General features: G+C 46.9%; 4 protein-coding genes across 19 annotated transcripts in view; 2 read left to right on the forward strand and 2 right to left on the reverse strand.

Moving 5' to 3' along the window:
- Positions 1–2,559: 2,559 nt before the first annotated feature.
- On the reverse strand, positions 2,560–8,447 carry HIGD1A (HIG1 hypoxia inducible domain family member 1A). 2 transcript variants are annotated; one of them, XM_021537975.3, is made up of 4 exons: positions 8,391–8,447; positions 6,580–6,687; positions 4,679–4,813; positions 2,560–3,469 (listed from the first exon to the last, which is right to left on the reverse strand). In XM_021537975.3, exons 2-4 carry the CDS (start codon positions 6,680–6,682, stop codon positions 3,420–3,422), a joined length of 288 nt encoding a protein of 95 aa, XP_021393650.1. In that variant the 5' UTR covers positions 6,683–6,687; positions 8,391–8,447; the 3' UTR covers positions 2,560–3,419. The 2 variants fall into 2 exon arrangements, with proteins under 2 accessions (XP_021393650.1, XP_021393651.1); XM_021537976.3 differs by having other exon boundaries at positions 8,327–8,440.
- A 2,836-nt stretch (positions 8,448–11,283) lies between these two features.
- Positions 11,284–14,965, forward strand: ACKR2 (atypical chemokine receptor 2). The gene is made up of 3 exons (XM_031503761.2): positions 11,284–11,346; positions 11,924–11,981; positions 13,789–14,965. The coding sequence occupies exons 1-3, from the start codon at positions 11,284–11,286 to the stop codon at positions 14,904–14,906; spliced, it is 1,239 nt and encodes a 412-aa protein (XP_031359621.1). The 3' UTR covers positions 14,907–14,965.
- Positions 14,966–17,102: 2,137 nt separating this feature from the next.
- CYP8B1 (cytochrome P450 family 8 subfamily B member 1) lies at positions 17,103–18,816 on the forward strand. Its single transcript, XM_021537992.3, has one exon. The coding sequence runs from the start codon at positions 17,141–17,143 to the stop codon at positions 18,668–18,670; it is 1,530 nt and encodes a 509-aa protein (XP_021393667.2). The 5' UTR covers positions 17,103–17,140; the 3' UTR covers positions 18,671–18,816.
- A 1,555-nt stretch (positions 18,817–20,371) lies between these two features.
- The window catches only part of OBSCN (obscurin, cytoskeletal calmodulin and titin-interacting RhoGEF), a 178,449-nt gene continuing 177,048 nt past the window's right edge, over positions 20,372–21,772 (reverse strand). For all 15 annotated transcript variants that reach the window (XM_021537977.2, XM_031503758.2, XM_021537979.2 and 12 more), the window contains one exon: positions 20,372–21,723. In XM_021537977.2, the coding sequence (XP_021393652.2) occupies positions 21,546–21,723 (178 nt within the window). In that variant the 3' untranslated portion in view covers positions 20,372–21,545. The remainder of the gene's footprint in view (positions 21,724–21,772) is intronic.

Here is a 21,772-nt window from a genome sequence, read left to right on the forward strand (position 1 = left end):
TTCCGCCAATCCCGCCATTCCGCCAATCCCGCCAATCCCGCCATTCCGCCAATCCCGCCATCCCGCCAATCCCGCCAATCCCGCCATTCCGCCAATCCCGCCAATCCCGCCATTCCGCCAATCCCGCCATTCCGCCAATCCCGCCATTCCGCCAATCCCGCCATTCCGCCAATCCCGCCAATCCCGCCAATCCCGCCATTCCGCCAATCCCGCCATTCCGCCAATCCCGGCCCCTCGCGCCGCCTCCTTCACTGGCTTTCCGCAAATATTACCGTGAATATGATACGTGTAATGTTAGAAAGTTCTGCTGTATTCATTCTCTTAAATAGGGTATTAAATACAATTTTAGGTTCCCACTTAAAGCCACCTGTGTGAGTTCCTGTGTCACCTGCTGCCTCCTGCCTGGATGGTTTATGTGAAAAATGCGTATTTTATGGTTGGCTTTTCGCAAATCTTACAATGAATATTATATGTGTAATGTTAGAAAGTTGTGCTGTATTCATTCTCTTAAATAGGGTGTTAAATACAGTTTTAGGTTCCCACCTAAAGCCACCTGTGCAAGTTCCTGTGTCACTTCCTGCCTGGAGCCAGGCACATGGTTGATGTGAAAAATGCATGTTTTATGATTGGCTTTTTTACAAAATATTACCGTGAATATTATATGTGTAATGTTAGAAAGTTGTGCTGCATTCATTCTCTTACATAGGGTGTTAAATACAATTTTAGGTTCCCACCTAAAGCCACCTGTGTGAGTTCCTGTGTCACCTGCTGCCTCCTGCCTGGATGGTTTATGTGAAAAATGCATATTTTATGATTGGCTTTTCATAAATGTTACAATGAATATTATATGTGTAATATTAGAAAGTTGTGCTTCATTCATTCTCTTAAGTAGTGTGTTACATGCAGTTTTAGGTTATGTGAAAAATACATATTTTATGATTGGCTTTTCTCAAATATTACAATGAATATCATATGTGCAATGTTAGAAAGTTCTGCTGTATTCATTCTCTTAAATAGGGTATTAAATATAGTTTTAGGTTCCCACCGAAAGCCACCTGTGTCACCTGCTGCTCCCTGCCTGGATAGTTTATGCGAAAAATGCGTATTTTATGATTGGCTTTTCACAAATGTTACAATGAATGTTGTATCTGTAATATTATAAAGCTATGCTGTATTAATTCTCTTAAGTAGTGTATTAAATACACTTTTAGGTTCCAACATAATGTTAAAATAGAGACTATGCATGTGGGGGGAGTTTTATTTTTTAGGAATGAGATACTTGCTTTGAGGAACACCCGAATCTTCCAGACAAAAGGAATTTATGGTTTTCTTATCAGAAGAAGCTAATTTCGCAAATATTACAATGAATATTATATGTGTAATGTTAGAGAGTTGTGCTGTATTAATTCTCTTTAAGTAGTGTGTTAAATACCGTTTTAGGTTCCAACATAATGTTAAAATAGAGACTATGTATGTGGGGGGAGGTTTTTTTAGAAGTGAGATACTCGCTTTGAGGAACACCTGAATCTTCCAGAGAAAAGGAATTTATGGGTTTCTTATCAGAGGAAGCTAATTTTGCAAATATTACAATGAATATATGTGTAATGTTAGAAAGTTGTGCTGTATTCATTCTCTTAAGTAGTGTGTTAAATACAGTTTTAGGTTCCCACCTAAAGCCACCTATGCGAGTTCCTGTGTCACCTGCTGCCTTCTGCCTGGATGGTTTATGTGAAAAATGCTTATTTTATGGTTGGCTTTTCACAAATATTACCTTGAATGTTATATGTGTAATGTTAGAGAGTTGTGCTGTATTAATTCTCTTAAGTAGTGCATTAAATACACTTTTAGGTTCCAACATAATGTTAAAATAGAGACTATGTATGTGGGGGGAGTTTTTTTTAGGAATGAGATACTCGCTTTGAGGAACACCTAAATCTTCCAAAGGAGAGGAATTTATGGGTTTTTTATCAGAAGAAGCTAATTTCTTCAGGCCTTGCTCAGACTCGAAGAAAAAGTTAACATATACCAGTCAGAGTTTCTTTTTTTAAATAGAATGTATGCATAACCATGAAGTATATATAAATATGCAACAGGCTATTGCTTTTAAGGCTTATTCCTTTGTTCACGAAACATTTTTGGCAGCTTGGTGTCCAAAAACATCAGGACATCTAATTCTTTGCTTTTTATTGTCTTGTAATTGTCCTAACTCTAAATTTTTCTTACTCTAATTGTATTACTATTTTTATAACCATTTTATTATTATTAAACTTTTAAAAATTCTAAAAAAAAGTGATTGGTGTTTTTCACACTCCCCATCTGTGTGGGAGCAGGCAAGGGTGATACCAGCCGGGATTCCAGGAGAGCACCAGCTGGGAATTTCCTTTCCCCATCCCCGCCAACAAATCCATAGGTGAACAATTATTACCTCCACTGCTCACTTTTATTCGTGTTTAATCTCCCCCTGCTCTGTACAACAGGTCACAGAGAGGTAGGTGCACTTTGTACCTTGTATGTGTGACATCTGAGACTGTCACCATGGAATGTCAGCTGACAGGAAAATACTTGTTTTTTTAGAAATTGGCTTTTATTTTTGTGACTGCTGTTGGAAATACAAGGAGACTGAGTGTAAACTCACAGACAAATATTTTAATACCTCAAAGGTGATGGGGGGCGCTTTTCAGATTTAAATGTTTTAAAATTTTCTGCAGGAAACAGTACTGCAGAAATCAGCTAGATCGTACAGTTTAAAAGCATTAAACCACCAAATTGTAGTTTTCACAATCTGTATTTTAAATGTTACATTTAGATGTTACTCAGAAGAACACCCTAAATAAAGTTACAAAATACCATAATCCAAGGTTCTGATATAGCAAAAATAGGGAGCCTGTGTCTTTGTTAACAATGAATAAATATAACATTTAAATAGCTGCAACATACTTATCACATGCTTTAAATAAAAAATATAGATGTTTATATAGCTCTCAATATTTTAGAAGTCATTTAGTGCTACTGGAAGCTTCTAAATTACAAATTTAGAGGCAGAGGATAGAAAATGACAGCAAGGTGTTCCTGACATTCCCTAACAGAAGCCAGTTCAGACATCGTGTTTTTGGGCAAAAACAGCAAAAGAAGTCACCAAATTTAGGACTGAGTTGAAGGGGAAGATTGAGGGATTGCACTCCACGGTATCCCCTAAAAACTGGGATGTGGTGGTGTCAGTCAGAGAGACCCAGACCCCAATACCTGCTCCCCCAGGTCACATTCTGAGGCTGCCAGGTTCAGCACAGTGTACCATACACAAAATAGAACAATTCACTAATGCCATTAATTATTTGTTTTCCTCAAGAGCCCCTCAATAGGAGGTTTGGAGCTGCAGTACACAGGCCACCACCAGGACATGGATTTCAGACAGCTTCCCACTATTCTTTGGGCTTCAACACATACTCCTGGAACATGGAATACAGCACCCCTGCAAGACAGAAATAAAAAGCACAATTAAAGAACTGTGTTAAATTAGAAATAATGGGTTTCAAAATCTGAACAGTTCTCAGCAAGACAGAATTTCCCTACCTCCTCAGCTGCATTTTTTAAAATAAACACTACAAAATTCTTTGTACAGAGAGAAAACAGGTATGAAAATATACTATTTATGAAAATTGAGATCCTGAGCTAATTCTAGTTCCTTCTGTGGCCAAAGTCAAGCTTTTCTGTTGTTGCTGCTGGGAATGCAGTGTAGACAAACAGGGTTTCATGGGATGTACATTTACACATAAATGAGACCTGGGATGTACAGATCAGGGGCAGAATGTCCCTGTACATTCAGACACACAAGTCCAGTCCTGAAAAAATACATATACCTATAAATATATATTTTAAAAATATATAATACCATGGTCTACTGTAGGACTGGAGTAAACAAATTTCCCTTTGTCTCCTTAAAAAGGAAAAAAGCCCAGAAGTTTCTCTCCTCAATTTCGTTAAAAGACACCTCATAGGACCTTGGGGACTTCACCTCAAACTTAAATTGGACAAGAGCCAAAAAGTCCTGCCTAAGCAATTCCCTAGAAAAGAATAGAACAAAAGTAGTAAATCGCTTTTGTGAAGTGGTTTAGCAGGAGCAAGAACCTCTTGTCCTGACTCGGCTTTTCTCTGTAAAGAGCTTTTTTTATTTTTGCCTTTTATTAAAACTTTTGTTTCCAACACTGTCACAAGAGCCATCCTGCTTCTTTTATGCCACCTGAGGTAGCTGAGCTATCAAGGGTATAATGCTTATCTCTGAGAGCCTATAAGACCAGGCTCAAGAAAACAAAGCATTAATCTACACAAGCTGTAGATCTTCCAATGCATTAAATTCAGAAACAGCAACATATTTACAAGGGAAAGTATTAATGTCAGATGAATGTTTTCTTTTTTTTGGCCTGAAAGAGGCAGAGATGCAGAACCTCACGTTCCACATCTAGACATAATCAAAACTGCTGCTCTGAAATGATATACTTAAGTACATAGAATCAGATCACTCCAGAAAGGCTGACTGAGCACCAGTAAGGAATCCAAACATCCTGGAATAAATGTTCTGGATGCTTCCAGGCAGCCATGCCAGCTCTGTTATCCACTGGAGAGGCACAGGAGGCTCTCCATGGTTTGCCACTGCCAGGGACAGCTCCCGTTCCATACGTACCACACGTCAGGGCTCCCACGGCGAAGCCCTGGGCTGCCACGCGCATGTGGATCAGGTGAAGGGACAACTTCATGTTACCTCTGTGCTTCAGCTTGTACAGCCCGTAGGCAACCACGGCGGTGAAGCCACCCATCCCTGCAAGGCAAGGAGAGCATCCCTCTGAGTGGAGATCCAGAGCACCGGGGACCCACCTAAACAAAACAGCCTGTGAACCACTGAGCTGTTCAGGTTGGAAAAGACCCTTTAGATCATTGAGTCCAACCATTCCCCCACAACTGCCAAGGCCACTGCTAAACCCTGTCCCCAAGTGTCACATCTATACAGGTTTTCAATCCCTACATGCATGGTGATTCCACCACTGCCCTGGGCAGCCCCTTCCTTGAAGAAATTTTTCCTAATATCCATTCTGCTCTACACCTCCCCTGGCACAACTTGAGGCCATTCTTTCTCATCCTAAAATAAGCCTGTTTTGATCTAATCACTCTGGTTTTGTGTAGTGGTAAATCCTAGCCCTGGTTTCAGTGTAGGGAAGAGCAAGAGATTTCCACCAGCATTAAAATGCCAAAGGAGCAGCTTGAGGTGTCAGAATTCCCTGGATATTTTTCAGACAGAACCAGGGCTCCTCATACCTCCTTTCCTGCATAGACACTCACAGCCAGGACCCCCAGCCAGCTGATGCTCAGACTCTCAGTGTGTGGATGCTCCCTGAAGTACCCACTGGCCTGCCTCAGTTGCTGTTTTGGGTGTTGTCACATTTGGCCAGGTGCCACCAGGACAGGACAAGTCACATGCTATTGTCCCCAAGCTGTGAGGAGGGTGGCTCCACCAGGTCTCTTTCCCAGGACCAGAAATCACTGATATTCCTTCAGAAGAGCAAATAGCCCCAACTTTGCCAGCTCCAACACGGAAGCTTCCACGGAACACACAACAGAATTGCACAGACTTCCAATTCCATCTATTTAATTCAATTTTTAGGATTATTTGCACAGTTCACAGGTGCATGCCAAGTTTTAAGTGCTGTGTATATTTTACTCAGCAGAGCATGGGCAGTTTGTCTTCCCTGAGTCAGAGCACTACCAGTGCCACCAGAAAGCTGTAAGCACTTAATTCACTCTCATTAAATAGCAATTAAGAGTCTTAGGGCCCAGCTCTGACACAGGTCAAAAGTGAGTTCTGCCAATCTGCTTCAGGGAACTGGAGCTCCTGGAGTTCATGGTTCAGCCCAGCAAGGTGGAGACAAAGTGCAGTGACCACGGAAGCAGTGACGGAAATCTGCTGGCAAATGCTAGGAACAGTTCACCCCGAGTGACCCCGCTGCTCTCCAGTTAAGGTGGCTGGAAATCAAAACGTGTCTTGTGTCACACAAAAGCTGATCTCTGATCTCCTCAGAAGCTTATTTGGAGTCTCAACAGAGAGGCTGAGAACTTTAACAACTTCCTCAAGCTGGGGTAACATAAAAATTACTACAAAAATGCATTTTAAACTAAGCAATAGCAGCAGAGGGCTGAAACATTTACCAGACAGGCTGTAATTTAAATCCTTCTAGTTTGTATTTTGATAACTTTTAAGTCACTTAGTAGTGTCACATAATTCCCAGGAACTATGCTCCAGAACAGCTGCACAACACACTCCCTAACCACTTCGCAGCATCACTTTCCCATTTTTCCTAGCCTCACTTAAAAATCCTTTCAGAGTTTGTTGATTTGGGTTTTTTTCTTACACTTGTAGGTTCTGAGTTTTTTATTTAAGGTAACAGACCTCATTAATTTCCCTCTGTCTTTTAGGACAACTATTATGGGGAGGTAATTTTTAAGTAATTTCCTGTTTACAGAAAAAAGGTGAACAGTGATGGTGTTTCCCACATTGATTGTGCAAACACATTTCTCCATTTTTGAACTCACCAATGGGCACAAACGGCGTCTCCTTAAATTTTTTGAGCAGCTTTGAGGTCTGGCTGGTCTCTGTCTCATAGTCAGGGAGAACAGATTCCTGGCTGGGTGACATTGTGGCTGTGAAGACAAAGAACGTCCCTTCAGGTTTTGGAAACCCCAGATAAAGAGAATCTTTAGGAAAAGAAAATCCCTTGTCACAAATAGCCAGGTAGTGAGATATAAGAACAGGCACCATGAACAGATGGCTAAATTCAAGTGAAGCTTGGGAAGCAGGACTGTGCTTACTAGGAGAGGTAAGAACAAAACAAAACCAAAAAAAGTAGGAGAGCAACAAATTTTTGCCATCCGTTTTCACACCATTAGAGATCCCAGTGATCCCCCCCATGCTCACAGGCAGCCACAGAAAGCTTTGGACACTGCCTGCCCTTCCTTTTAGGAATTCCATGCCTCACCACAGTGCTTGGCTTTCGCAGGCTGGTCCTTTATGGCCGTTCTGACCTCAGCGAAGTTCACTTCTCTCCCCTCATTCCCTGCCAAGAGCAGCAGCCACAGCAGCTGGGCTGGGAAGCACGAGCTGCTGCACAAGGTCAGCCCTGCCTGGCAGCTCCTCAGTCACTATCCCACATCAACAGAACTCCAAATTCCCAATGGAGAACACAGGGAAGGGGAACAGCCACCGCCAAGGAGCTGCTGAGCAAGTCCTCAATGGATGCAAACTCCTGTGAGGTCGCATTAGGAGGAGAAGCCATCCACAGGTGATTTCTCACCTTCCCCCAAGGAAAATAAAAAGCAGCAACAGCTTGAGAAGGGCTCCACTCACAGAACCATCATCACCAAAGTTAGATCATCCTCCAGAACTTCCCAGCCTTTTGTGTTGGGAATTGCATGGATTACACCAAGACCTGTTCCCTCCTCAGTACTCCATTCAGTCAATGATAATTTCTGCCAGTGACACCACAGAGGGCCCTGCTAGAAAAATCTCTACTGCTATCGCTCAGCTTTGCCACCAACAGCAAAACACAGCTCAGGGGCACATAGAAAGGCTCCAAGCTCTCAGAATAAACCAAGAGGAATTTCATTAAGCAGCTGCCAGTAACCTTAGGCTGAAGACACATTTCAACGGTGGCCATGCTCCGTGGTTACACAGCATTCAGTGCACACCCGTGTGAGCAGTCTGACTGGTTCTCAAACCATTTCCTCTGCAAGGCCAAAGGATTTGGTCTCTCTACGCCTGCTACAACCATTCTTATTGGCTAAATGTAAGCTATCATTTTAGCCTGACTCATTCATAGAAGGAAACAAGAGCTTTCCACCACTTAGCAGAGGAGGCGACAGCCAGAGGTAAGACTTACACATGAAAATTATATTAAAAGTGAAACAATTCATCCACCGCGAGAAAGTTCCTGTGACCTTCAGCTCAGACCAAGATGGGCACAGGGCAGAAGAAACGGGGTGAAACACACGGCCCGGCTGCCCTGACCTTGCCGACACCCAACAGGGCGCTCAGGGCACCGCGGGGGACACTGAGGCACGACCACGGGTGGGAAGGCGACAGGTCCCAGCATCCTCCCGGCAAGGGGGAGGCCCTGGGTACCCCCTCCGTCTGCCCAGCTCCACGGGCGGACCCTTCCCCACTCCAGCCCCAGGCCGCCGCACTCCTCATGGAGACCCGCAGGCACCTTCACCGCGCTCCGGCCTTGTGCCGCATGTCCCCCAGCTCCGCTCCTGCCCCAATCACATCCCCCCACATGGAAACCTTTGCTCGTGCGGCCCCGGGGCCGTGTCCCCGGTAGCGTCTCCCCCCCCGAGCCGGCTCTCACCGCGCGCGTCCCGCACCGGCCGGCGTCTGCCGCGCCCGGCCCCGCCCCGCCTCTTATTGGCGGCCTCCGCCCCGCCCCTCCGCCGGGACCACAACTCCCAGCGTGCCCCGCGCCCGCGCGCTCGCCGGCGGCCAATCCGGAGCGCGGTGGTGAGCGCCGCTTCCTTGTGCGGTGACGTCACGCGCGGCGCTCCGCATTGCGGCGGGGGTGGCGCGGCCGGCAGGGGGCGCTGCGGGGTCTGCCCCCCCCCTCAGGGCCGGCCCCGCCTCAGCCGGTGCCGGGGCCGCTCCAAAACAGCGGAAAAAGGAAGAGATTAGATTAGATGGAAGAGATTAGATATTGGGATAAGGAATTGTTCCCTGGGAGTTGGTGAGGCCCTGGCACAGGGTGCCCAGAACAGCTGTGGCTGCCCCTGGATCCCTGGAAGTGCCCAAGGCCAGGCTGGATGGGGCTTGGAGCAACCTGGGACAGTGGAAGGTGTCCCTGCCCATGGGGGTGTCCCTGCCCATGGAGGTGTCCCTGCCATGGAAGGTGTCCCTGCCCACGGAGGTGTCCCTGCCATAGAAGGTGTCGCTGCCCACGGAGGTGTCCCTGCCATGGAAGGTGTCCCTCCATGGAAGGTGTCGCTGCCCATGGAAGGTGACTCTGCCATGGAAGGTGTCCCTGCCATGGAAGGTGTCCCTCCATGGAAGGTGTCCCTGCTCACGGAGGTGTCCCTGCCATGGAAGGTGACTCTGCCATGGAAGTTGTCCCTCCATGGAAGGTGTCCCTGCCCACGGAGGTGTCCCTGCCATGGAAGATGTCCCTGCCCATGGAAGGTGACTGCCCATGGCAGGGGATGAGACTGTACAGCAAATCCCTCTGGGAAAAGCCGGTGTCCATAAAGGAGACAGAGGAGTCCTGCAGCTTTATTCGGGTGAAGGCAGCGAGGCCGCTGGGGCACATCCCCATGGGTTTTCTCTCTCGAGGTTTCAGAGGGTGCAGCCTCCTTTTATCCCAAACTCCGCCACTTGTTTCCCTCTTCCTTCCCCCACTGGCCGAGGTACCAGGGAGGTGCAGCCGTCCCGAACCCCCTGCCACGTATCCCCCCTTGAACATGTTATTTACCCCAAAGTTCAGAAACTCAGGCTTGTGCGGCCCCATTTGGCTGTTTCAGGAGTCAAACTGTCCAGGTTCTGTAACAAACCTGCTGCTTGAACTTGGTAGAAACATTAAGCCCCATTTCAAAGCCCTTCACAACCGTCCCCTCACCCATGGAATTGTTTGTAAAGACATCAACACACATCTTCCCTATTAGATGAGATGGTCTTTAAAGTCCCTTCCAGCCCAAACCCTTTGGAGATTCTGTGAAATTTAGGCTCTTACTTAGTCCTTTGCTGAAGATCTTCCACCTGATGTCAAAATCATCGAATGGTTTGGGTTAGAAGGGACCTTAAAGTTCATCCTGTTCCAACCCCTGCCATGGGCCGGGGCACTTTCCACCAGATCAGGTTGTTCCAAGCCCCATCTAACTTGGAACACTTCCAGGAATGTGGCAGCCACAGCTTCTCTGGCTTTGCTTCAGTCTGATTTTCTTGGTGCTGAATTATGTCATTGACTATGTTTTCCCATATTTCATCTTTCAGGCAGACCTGGTTTTACCCCCACTCTGTGCAAGGATTTTGATGCCCAAAGACAGCCTGAAATTGCTCCTGACTTAAACCGTACGCTGGAAGAGGAAGAAGAATCCAGAGGGATCCCAAAGATCCCCAAAAAATCTTTTCCTAAGTCTGAGAACAGCTTGTCATAGAAAACCAGCTGAGATAAATAATTTTGTCCCTAAGCCCAGTGCTCCTGTGTGGTGTTTGTACCTCCTCATCTCCAAGCTGGGGGGAGGCAGAGCTGCTGCAGCTGCAGGGTCACTCTGCCACCGACATTTGGCATTTTGGGCAGCAGACAAGCGCTGCATCTGTCTAAATGTGCTGCCCATTACCCCTAATCTTGTTATTTTAATTGCCAAAGCCATCAGGGCCCTGCAGTCTGAAATGAAACAAAAAATCAATGCAATTACCAGCCCTGAAATTGAGTTAAAATCTTGTAATAAATTACAGCGAAGGCCACTTTCTCCAGTGACTCTCAGAGGCACGTTTAATTCTCTGCTTCAGGGCAGAAACTCAATTAAAAACAAAAACTTATTTCATTTTAATTGCTGGCCTAATGAAACCTCTGTCACCTGCAGCTTCCTTGTGTGTGTGTCCAGCGTCTCAGCTCTACAAGTGGCTTCTTGCTCTCTGCTAATGTGTGTGTTGCACACACATAGTAATAATAATAATATATATTTATTTATTACATGGTATATTTAAAGTGCAGCAGCAGCTGATGGTGGCAAACATGGAAATGGGTAATAAGAACAAATTTCTCTCTGTGAATCCTCTGTGAATCTCTGTGGATGTGGGTCTGTGGCCATCGCTGCTGCTCTGCTCTCCTGTTTTTACCAGGGTGGTTTGGTGTGTGTAAAATGCACTGGGATTGGCACAGGGGAAGCCTTGGCACAGCCAGGGTGTTCCATAGCCCTGTTTGTTGGTGAGATGAGGAAATGAGCAGGAGTGTGACCACTAACCCTTGCTGATGCCCAAAACTCCTGCAATAAACTGCTTCATCAGAAACACCTTTGATAGAGACCATTTGTGCTCTGGCAGGGGATGAGAACCCTGCAGCATCAGATTTCCTGGAAAACACGTGGATTTTGTAGCAGGGACTCAGCCTAGTGGGAGCTGTTCTAGAGGTTACGCTTAAACCCAGAGTGGAGATCAATCCTCCAGGACGGACAGGGAGTGATGAAAAGCAGGAAAAAACAAAAGAGAACCGGGGAGGTTGTGCTGAGCTCACATTTCCTGACTGTCCTCTTACACAAATGGAAGAAGTTCTTAAAAGCCTGGTTCAAGCCTCTGGGAGAATGGAAAGAGAAGAAGCTTCTGTAAGTGCCTTTTCTGCTTCTTGCTTGTAGACAAGGCAACACAAGAAACCTGGCAAGGCTCTCTTTTGTTTTTGAATGGTTGACAGCTTGGGGCCAGGATTAATTCCTGAGCTCAGCCCTCCCTTCCACTCTGGGGTACAGGATGGGGATGCGGACGCTAGTGCTGGGCTAATGTGGAGGGAGAAGGATCTGGGAGAGCGAGAAAAGGCATCTCAGTGGGCTGGAAGAGAGCCCAAATGCAAATTTTGGGAATATCCTGGTGTGGGCAGAGGGGGGTGTGAGGGGGAAGGTGTTTATGAGTCTCGGGTGTTGCTGTTATCAGCAAGGTGCGCAGCTTTGGTTTCCTCTCGAGGGTCTGCAGTCACAGCTGAGGGTGAATTTCCTCCAAAATATGATACAAAAAAATAAATGTTAAAAAGCTCATTCCCAGACAAGTCTTTTTGTGGCACTTTCCCGTGGCAGATCCCTGCTCCCCCACTGCTCTGTCCAAAGTGCTCTGCAGCACTTGCCAAAGAACTGTGAGACTGCATGAAAACATTTCAATCCAGCTCAAACCCAGTTTTTCTTTTCTTTTCAGCTGCCTGGAACTGCCTGGAATGCGTATTTAAGCAATTTCAGTCATGGGACCACAGCGGGTATGAGCAGAGCTTCACCCTTTACAGCTGCACACCCACTCTGAGCCTGTGGGGTGGAGGGGCACCCCTTTCCCTGGGTGTTTGTGGGGAGGGAGCCTAAAACCTGCAGATCCACCATGGGATATGTCCTGGATGGGATGCACAGCATAGCCAGGGATCAACAGCTTCATGTTCTCATTTCTGAGTGGCTGCAAATCCTGGAGGGAAAAACAGATCCTTGAGGAGAGACTGGAGCTACACAGCAAAGGCTGTTTGGGATTCCTGGAAAATGAGTCCCAGGGAAAAGATGAGTATCTTTGGCCATGGCTGAAAAAATGTGCGCTTTAGGGGTAGAGGGGTGTTCACATGATTTTTTGCAAAACTGTTTTGTTTTGCTGCCAGATTAACCTTGATGATTAAACTCCTCATTAACCTTCAAAGTGCCAACAGCACCAGGCAAATCCCATCTCCTACTATGTGAAATGAGCTCCTCAGTGACAGCTTTTTTCCTGAAAATCAGATGCCAAAAGTAGGAGGCTCCCAATCACTCACCATTTCCTGAAATCTGGGCTGCAGCCATCTAAACAATGACGTCCACAGTTCCAGGGAGTGACCAGTGCAGAGGTTGTGTCATGCATTGTCTCAGCAGAATTGATTCCAGCAGTGTTCTTCCAGCTGAATCTCTCTTTCTCACCATAATTCAGGACTGGATTCTGGTGCCTAAATGCCCTCACCTTGGATGAGTCTTTGAGCAGCCTGGGATAATAGAAGGTGTCCCTGCCCAGGGCAGGAGGGTTGGAACAAGATGTTCTTCAAGGTTCTTTCCAACCCAAACCATTCTGGAATCCTGTGAATTCTGTATTTTCCACTCACCAATGCCTTTTTCCAGAATCCATGTCTTGTTGGCCTAGAGCTGGCATGGAGAGGCCTCAGTGTCCTCCCAGGAGCAGGGAGATGTTCAGCATTTCACCTTGGGGAACAGCCTCACTGACATAAAGGCTGGTGGCAGGTTCTTCTTTACCAAGAATTGAGATGCTGCTTTTTCAGTAGTGACCAAAGTGAATAAAAGCAGCTCACAGGGAGCTGTGCTGGTGGATTTCCTATAATTTAGAGCAGAAACTTCACTAAAAGCTTGTGGTGGTGCCAGGAGGAAGTAGTGATGTCTGTCAGAGGAAACCATGTGCATTCATTTTTGAGTTTTATGTGTTTGAGTAAGGAAAGCAGAATTAATTTTAGGGTTTTTTTAGTTTGTTTGTTTGGTTTTTTTTTTTTTTCTTTTTCTTTTTTTTTTAATATGTACATGTAGACAGCTATCCCCATGCTCAGGCAAAGGCCAAGTTGTTCAGGACAAAAAATACTCACCAGACAGTGGCAGAAATTTAAACCAGTGAAATTCCAGTGTCTGAATGGAGCCTACAAGAAAGACAAAAAGGGCCTTTTTACAGGAGCATGGAGTGACAGGACAAGGGGTAATGGGTCTTTCAGTTGAAAAAGGGTAGGTTTGGACCAAAAAGGGGAGGAATTTCTTTGCTGTGAGGCCCTGGAACAGCATGCCCAGAGAAGCTGTGGCTGCCCCAGGATCCCTGGAAGTGTTCAAGGCCAGGTTGAACAGGGCTTGGAGCAGCCTGGGACAGTGGAAGGTGTCCCGTCCATGGCAAAGGTTGGAGCAAGATGATCTTGAAAGTCTCTTCCAACCCAAACCATTCTGTGATTCTATGAACTAAACATCTCTGTGTTTCAAAGATGTGATTCACATTCCCTCTGTGATGTGCTCTTTGCTTCCTGTGTGAATTGGAACAACACCTTGATCTCTTTCCCTTGCTCTTAGGCAGCCACTGGTCAAACACAACGTCGGGAGTGACAGCAACAACCACAGACACGTGGCTGGATGCTGCCAATTTGAGTGAGTACCCGTACGAGTACCTGGATGAGGAGGATTATGGGCTCTATGGCCTCTGCACCAAGGAGGAGGTCCTGTCCTTCAGCAGGGTGTTCTTGCCATCATTTTACACCGCGATCTTCCTGGTTGGAATGGCTGGGAATGCCCTACTGTTTACTGTCCTCCTCATGCACATCAAGAAGAAAAAGAAGATGACTGAGCTGTATCTGATGAACCTGGTGGTTTCAGACTTCTTCCTGCTACTGACCCTTCCTTTCTGGGCTCTGCACATTTCTCAGTGGGTCACCTGGGACATCTTGTGCCCATTCTTAAGTGCCATGTACACTCTGAACTTCTACAGTAGCATCTTCTTTGTGAGCTGCATGAGCCTGGACATGTATCTGCAGATAGTTCATGCTTGGTCTCCTCACAGCTCCAAGGTGTGGAGGAATTCCATCCTCATCTTGTTGGTGATGTGGATACTTTCCATAGCTCTCTCCATTCCTGATGGCCTCTTCACCAGCACAAGGCAAACTCGCAACAAAACCATAATGTGCACCCAGGATTATGGCCAGGAACATTTATTTTGGAAAGTTGTCTTTCGGGTGACTCAAAACATCCTGGGATTCCTTTTCCCCTTCCTCTTCATGACGTTCTGCTACTCCCGCATCGCGTGTGTGCTCAACACCTCACAGATACCTGGCTTCAGGAGAGCTCTCTGCTTAGTCCTTACTCTGGTGGGAGTCTTCTTTGTGCTGTGGTGTCCTTACAACGTTGTGCTCATCCTCCACTCCCTGCAAGATGTCGGTGTGATCAGGAGCTGTGAAAGCAGTAGGAAACTGGACTATGCCCTGCAGATCACCGAGAGCTTGTCCTTTGTCCACTGCTGTCTCAACCCCTTGCTCTATGCTTTTGTGAAGAAACGGTTTAGGGCATATTTGTGGAAGATCCCTCAGGCCATTTTCAGGAGAGGAGCCTTCTTTTCCATTCAGGACTCCCAGACAAGCCTGTCTTGCAGCAGACATGCAGCTGAGATAGAAATGTTGAGCATCACAAATGCATCATAAATATTTACATTATGTGTGAGCCCTCTGTCCTGCCTGTGATGGAGTTGGTGTGAGCCCACAGCACTGTTTAACCAGATAGTTCATCCTAGCAACAATCTTGAGATGAGGTTTCCAATCCATACTGAGATTGGAAAAGTACATGTGGGATCTCTCTGTTGCAAGTGGAATTATGAAAGAATTGTCCTGTATTTACACTAGTGGAAGAAACCCAGTTCTCATCTGGAGGCAGAAGCAAACACAGAATCATATTTCTCAATGCTGTGCCTTAAAAAATGCAAACTAAGACTTGAGGAGAAATTATCCTCCTCCCTGGCGCAGGCTTTCCATGGATGGAATTTCATGCTCATCCATCAGGCCAGAAAGACTGCCAAGGGATCTGGCTCTTACCATCTGCCAGATGATTTAACTGGGATAATCTCATTTTCTACCAGGAGATACAACAGGAAGGACTGGACATCTTTAAGCTGAGCTGTTCTCTGTCATGATGAGCTGTGGCACTCTCAGACCTGCGGAGCAGGGAACTGTGACTCTCCAAGGGGCAGAGCCTTGGTTAGAGATCAGTTTGATCATCAGCAGATTTGAGACAGTTTGAGCAGAACACAGTCCAGACCAGTAACAGTGAGAAAGAGATAAAAAGGGGGCTCAGCAGAACAGTGGTGGAGGTATTTGCCTTCCACGATTCAGTTTGACAAGATAAAAAAGATCCATGGGTATGAGCTATAACATAAATATTGGCTTTGAAATACAACAAGAGTGAGAACATGGCCTGAACAGAAGAGCACAGAGAGCTGATGGTCAATCCTTATTACCCAATGCAGCTTTGAAGTTCAAGGTTCTGAGTTTGCTGACTTTTATTTAAAGGCATTATTCACCCCAAATGCTCCTGAACATTAAATACTCCCTTTCCGTCCTGTAAATCTATTAAGTCTGGAAGTTGCCTAGAGTTGTACAAATAAAATCATGAATTTAAAAGAAAGCCTCATCACATTTATTTTATTAGTACATAAGATTACAGGACTGAGAAGGGCTTTGAGTTGATCGCTGCTGTTATTTTTCTTCCCAACATTGCTACAGTGTTTTTCCAAAATGGTAAGGTTGGGAGCTTTCCTTAAAAAAAACAAAGCCCGGATAAATATTTAGCTGATGCTATAACGTGACCATCACTCCCTGGGTCAGGTCACTAGAGGGAACATGGAAAGAGACAGCAGCTGGGAAGCTAAAAAGATGAAGATTGTGATCCCAGGCAGAGGAAGGCTCTTGTGACTGTGGAAAACTCATGATGGGATGCTCTAGGGAAGACCAAAGGTGAGGAAGAGAGGGGAGTTAATGTCACTCTCCATCCTGCACGAGAAGAGGTCCAAGCACCAGTGGCTGGGACAGGCTGTGGTGGCAGTCTGGGTAGATCAGGATGGCAGCACCCAGAGGAGCAGTGCCAGCTGGGATATGGGGTCCCTGGCATTGTCCCCAAACCCCATCTGGAGGGAGGTAACAGGGGAGTTTGAGAAGCAGAAGGGAAAGTGGGTAAAGCAGAAGTGCTGTGGTCCCTATGGGCACTGCTCCTCAGCCAGGGGCTGGGTGGAGCATCTGGAAACTCTGGACTCCTCTGGTGCCAAGCAAATGCAGTGGCTTAAGCTCTCCCAACTCATGGGGCAGCTCAGCTGCTTTGCTTTGCATTCAGACAGAGCAGTAGTGCTTTGTTCATTGGCAAAGCACTCCTGGGACACCATGTGCTGTGGAGATCACCAAAATGTCAGAGAGACTTTTCCTTCTCTTGGCTTTTGAGACCAAATCAGCTCAGCTGTGACCCCCTTCCATCGATCCTGTGCTCATTTCCAGTAGCATTTCCAACATCCCCTCTTGATTTCATTTTTTCAGTGGGTGTCCATAGCCTGGTCTTAAAGGCAAAAATCACAGAGTGGGATTCTCTGAACATTTTCCTTACAAAATCTGAGCTCCTTGCAGCCTAGAGAAGGGAACTTGCCTCATGCCAAAACTCATCCCGAATACAGCATGGATACTCCAACAGGATTCCAACATACCTTCCACCTTAAAAATCTGTGTTCATCCAGGGACTAGTTCACTCCGGAGAGCTCTGCCAGAGGCAAACACTCACAGCCAATGGGGACAGAGGCTGTCAGCTCTGCATCTGCCTATCAGCTGCTGGCTGGGGATAAAAAGCACATTCCCACCCCAAGCTGCCTCTAGTTCCAGCTCCTGGACGGATCAGAGGTCTCATGGTGCTCTGGGTGGTTCTCCTCTGTACCTTGGCGTCATCACTGCTCGGTGGGCTCTATGTCCTGGGTGTGTTTCGGAGACAGAGACCCAGTGAGCCACCCCTGGACAAAGGTACCATTCCCTGGCTGGGCTATCTGCTGGAATTCAGAAAGGACAGCTCAGAGTTTCTCAAAAGGATGCAGAGCAAACACGGGGATGTTTTCACTGTGCTGATCGGTGGCTATTATTTCACCTTTGTGATGGATCCCTTCTGCTTTGGCACCATCGTGAAGGAGTCGCGATCTAAGCTGGACTTTAGGACTAGTGCAACTCAGCTGGTCGTGCAGGTTTTTGGCTACAAGCCCACCGAAGCCACTCGTAACATAGTTCATGCAGCAAGCACAAAGCACCTGATGGGAGATGGCCTCACTCTCCTCACACAAGCCACCATGGAGAGCTTTCGGAAGCTGCTGCTTTTCAACCTGAGCTCAGCAGAGAAGAGAGTGTGGCAGGAGGAAAACCTCTTCCACTACTGCTACAACATCATCTTCAGAGCTGGGTACCTGGCTCTGTATGGCAGCGAGCCACCCCAGGGGACAGGGAACAAGGAGAAAGCTGAAGAGCAGGATCGCCTCCACTCCAACCAGCTCTTCCAGGAGTTTCGGAAGTACGACCGCCTCTTCCCTCACCTGGCCTTTGCTCTGTTGCCTCCCAAGGACAAAAGAGAGGCTGAGCGGCTGAAGAGACACTTTTGGAACGTGCTGTCTGTGAAGAAGGTCTGTCAGAAGGACAACGTCAGTGGCTGGATAAGTGATCAAGAGCAACTTCTGGCAGGAAATGGCATCCCCAAGTACATGCGGGATCGTTTCATGTTCATGCTCCTCTGGGCATCCCAAGGCAACACAGGCCCTTCTGCCTTCTGGCTCCTCTTCTACCTGCTGAAGCATCCAGAGGCTCTGAAGGCTGTGAGAGATGAGGTGGATAAGGTCTTGAGGGAGAGTGGGCAGGAAGTAAAGGCAGGGAGCCCCCCAGTTACTGTCACTAGGGACATGCTGAACCAGACTCCTCTGCTGGACAGTGCTCTGGAGGAGACCCTGAGGCTGGTGGCAGCCCCAATGCTGGTCAGAGCTGTCCTCGAGGACACCTCCCTGAGGACAAGCAGTGGCACAGAGTTCACGCTCCGCAGGGGGGACAGGGTGGCTCTGTTCCCACACATCTCCGTGCAGATGAACCCAGAAATCCATGAGGAGCCTCACAAATTTAAGTACGACCGTTTTGTAAACCCAGACGGCACCAGGAAAGATTTCTATCGAAACGGGAAGAAGCTGAAATTTGTCAGCATGCCTTGGGGAGCAGGAGTTTCCACTTGTCCAGGGCGGTTTTTTGCTACTGCTGAAATGAAACTGTTTGTGTTCTTGATGCTGAGTCACTTTGACCTGGAGCTGGTCAATGAGGAGGAGGAGACCCCAGCCATAGACAGCAGCCGCTGGGGATTCGGGACGATGCAGCCTGTCCGTGATATTCAGTTCAGATACCGGCCACGCTTTTAACCTGGCGAGTCCTGGTGGTGTTGTTTGTTCTGGTGTCACCTATGGGACAAATTGTCTGATCCTGTCGTTATCAGATCCGTGCAATGCCACCACTGATATGATCTTGTTTGCTTAATGCTTATCATGGCTGTTGTTGTTACCTCCTCCTCCTGTGCTGCTGCTGTGTGTTGTGTTGGTTATGGGATAGAGGTTAATCTGCACAGAGACAAAACGTGTCCTGGCAGGCTACTCCCAGCCCCATCCCAAAGACCATCAGCCCATTGGAAGCCAAGAGGAGCACGGGGTCAGATTGGCAGGTGGGAACCCAAATTCAGAGCTTCCAAGGAAGAAGGGTTTTGCCCAGGTTCCTCCCTGGGCTGCCCCAGCAGAGCATCATCCCCATGGTCCCAGCATGGCGCCCATGGAGATGTGTCATCAGAAACATCTCTTTATCACCACCTGAGATAAGGGGGATTGTGTCAAGGCAGGGGAGACAAGGATCCTATGGTGTGTAGGGGAAGAACATTTTGGCACTGCACAGGACAGAGTGTTTGGGAGAGGAATCAAAGGGGGATTTAGGTCATTTGGGCAGGAAAATTGAGATGTAAGGGGATGAAAAGGTTTGGTTGGGTGCAAATAGGTGACCGGTCCATAGACTTGTCTGCACCTGATAATTTATTTTCCACATGAAGTATCATTGGCAGGATGGCATCAGCTTGTGGTGAACCCCTGAAAGGTCAGACAGCAGCAAATATCCTCTCTAGATATCTAAAAATTTCCTTGGGGAAATCTTGTATTATTTATGGTTCTCTTCTTGTATCTGGTGAGGCTTCCAAGGAGAGCAACCTCAATCCCTTATGGGCTACAGCCACTGTGATCTTATAGCCCTCAAACATATCTTTTATCTGCTGGATCAGTGCAGGATAAAACTTTATTCTACAAAGCTCTGCTTTGCTTTATTACCCTTCAACAATTAGGACTCCCACCACTCCCTTACAGAAATTAATCCAAATCCTTTCCTGTATGGAGAACAGTGGTTTGATTTTAATGCTGACACTAACCTTGAACTTTGGAGATTATTTGTGGTCGAGGGACGAAACTCAAACATTTTCACATGTGTCCAAACATCAGATCTAGATTCTGCTTTGTCCTTCAAAAGTCAGGGTGATGTTGTAACTGCATGTTAAAGCCAAATTATCCCAGCCTGCCAGACTGGTCATTAGCCTTGACCTGATGGTGGTGGTGGAAATTCAGGCAGAAACTATCAAGCAGTTGTGGCAGGACCAAGGAAAACAAAAACTACCTGTAAGGCTTGACTGCGACAGCCGATATTTCCATTAGCAATTCCAGCATCTTTTCACTCCTTCCATGCTCCAGCTACAGCTCTCACTTATTTTTTTGTCATACACGGGTTCACTCCTCTGAAGCCCTTCTCACATTCTGGTCAATGCAAGATCCAAACCATGCCCAGGAATGCTTTGGGGTAGCTGGGTAGCACAGAGCCATTTGGACGGTGATGTCCTCCCTCCAAAACTCTAGGAAAAGGATTTTTCATGTGGATATCTTGCATGGAAGTGGTTCCTAGCTAGTAGAGAGTTACACACAGGTTATCATAAAGAACTCAGGTCAGAGATGAGGGGTGAGGGATGTGTGGTGCACAAATGTGGGTTTGGGATTGGGGAAGGGATGTAAAAATAATAACAATGATTCAACAGAAAAATCTGGCTTTATTTGCTCGTCTGAATGGTTTATTTAACCAAACAGTGTTGAGTCTATAAAAGAGCTCAGACATGCTCAAATGCATGCAATTGTGAGAAGCAAAAAAGAAAATAATTCATATATGGAAGAGCATGAAAGCTCCAAATGAGTTAATCTACAATTATGTTTTTTATGTTTAGATAGGTTTTTCCCTGGCACTGACCTTTCCATCCCAAAGTGCACCACCAAGAGCAAAGAACCAGCCTGTGCCAACAAAAACTTGACTGGATTTGTGAAAGAAGTTAAATTGGATGGGATCCAGTCATTGCACTGCCTGTCTCATGTAACTCTCCTCTCCTCCCAGAGAACAGAGTCTGGCCCCAAGCCCTTGGGTTTCTCTCCTGTAGTGAAGACAATATCACTTCAGCATTCCAAATTTGACAATCTACTGAGTTGGTGCCTGCTCTCCACAGCACAGGGAAAGCTCCTCTGCTCTCAGTCACAATTCCTGCTCTGCATGCTCAGCAAGAGAAGGAGTCATGATCTTTCAGGTTTGGAACAATATGGATTAAACTTGTTGGGAAAGAGCAACAGCCTCACTTTTACAATTGAACTGTAATGCATTAGGAACTGTTTTCCTGTTCTCCTTCCTCTAAACACAGCCAGACACAGCTCTGAGAAAGCCTCCTCTTACTGCTGCTCATATGGAAAATTGAGGGACACATCAATCACTGCAGAGAAACTCAAAGGAGCACTGAAGTTATGAGTACAAAGCAATGACACAGCCAACACCATCCTTTGCAGAGGTAAGCAGGGTCAAAGAGGAAGGTCAAAGAGGAACGTGACATTTCAGGATTTTTAAAGAATTAAAACACTCAGCCTTTGCCAGGAACACTGCTGCCACATCTCCAGGTAGATGTGTCCCTGCTCCCCAGGGAAGAGCAACTCAGCTTCAAAGTGGCAAAGTCTTTTAGTGGTACAACATCTGCACGTTACAAGGTCACGGTTGGCTTTGCTGCCTTCACTGTCCCAGTTCCCCCACGAGTCACACATACACAGAAACAGCCCGTGGCAGGCAGGACACACGGATAAAACACAGAGGGGTTGGGCAGAGAGCAGCTTGGCAGGAGGGTTTGGTACCAAACACTCGGTGCAGGAGGGCACAGGGAGGCGATTCCCGCCTGTCGCCACATCCACGTCACTGTGCAATCATGAGGCCGTACTTGGAGCACAGCAGGCCCCTCTTCTTCTCCCGTTCCATGAGGAAATTCCTCAGTTTGGTGGTGGGGAAGGTGACCAGTGCCTGCTGCCTGTTGTCCAGACCTGTCTCCTGGAGCCACGGGCTCTGGAGGCACTCGGAGGCTGACGGCCGTCCCCTAGGACAGACGAAGGTGAGGGGTCACTCAGGGATCCGTGCTGCACGGG

The sequence above is a fragment of the Lonchura striata genome, chromosome 1, assembly GCF_046129695.1.
Source record: "Lonchura striata isolate bLonStr1 chromosome 1, bLonStr1.mat, whole genome shotgun sequence".
Taxonomy (NCBI): Eukaryota; Metazoa; Chordata; class Aves; order Passeriformes; family Estrildidae; genus Lonchura; species Lonchura striata.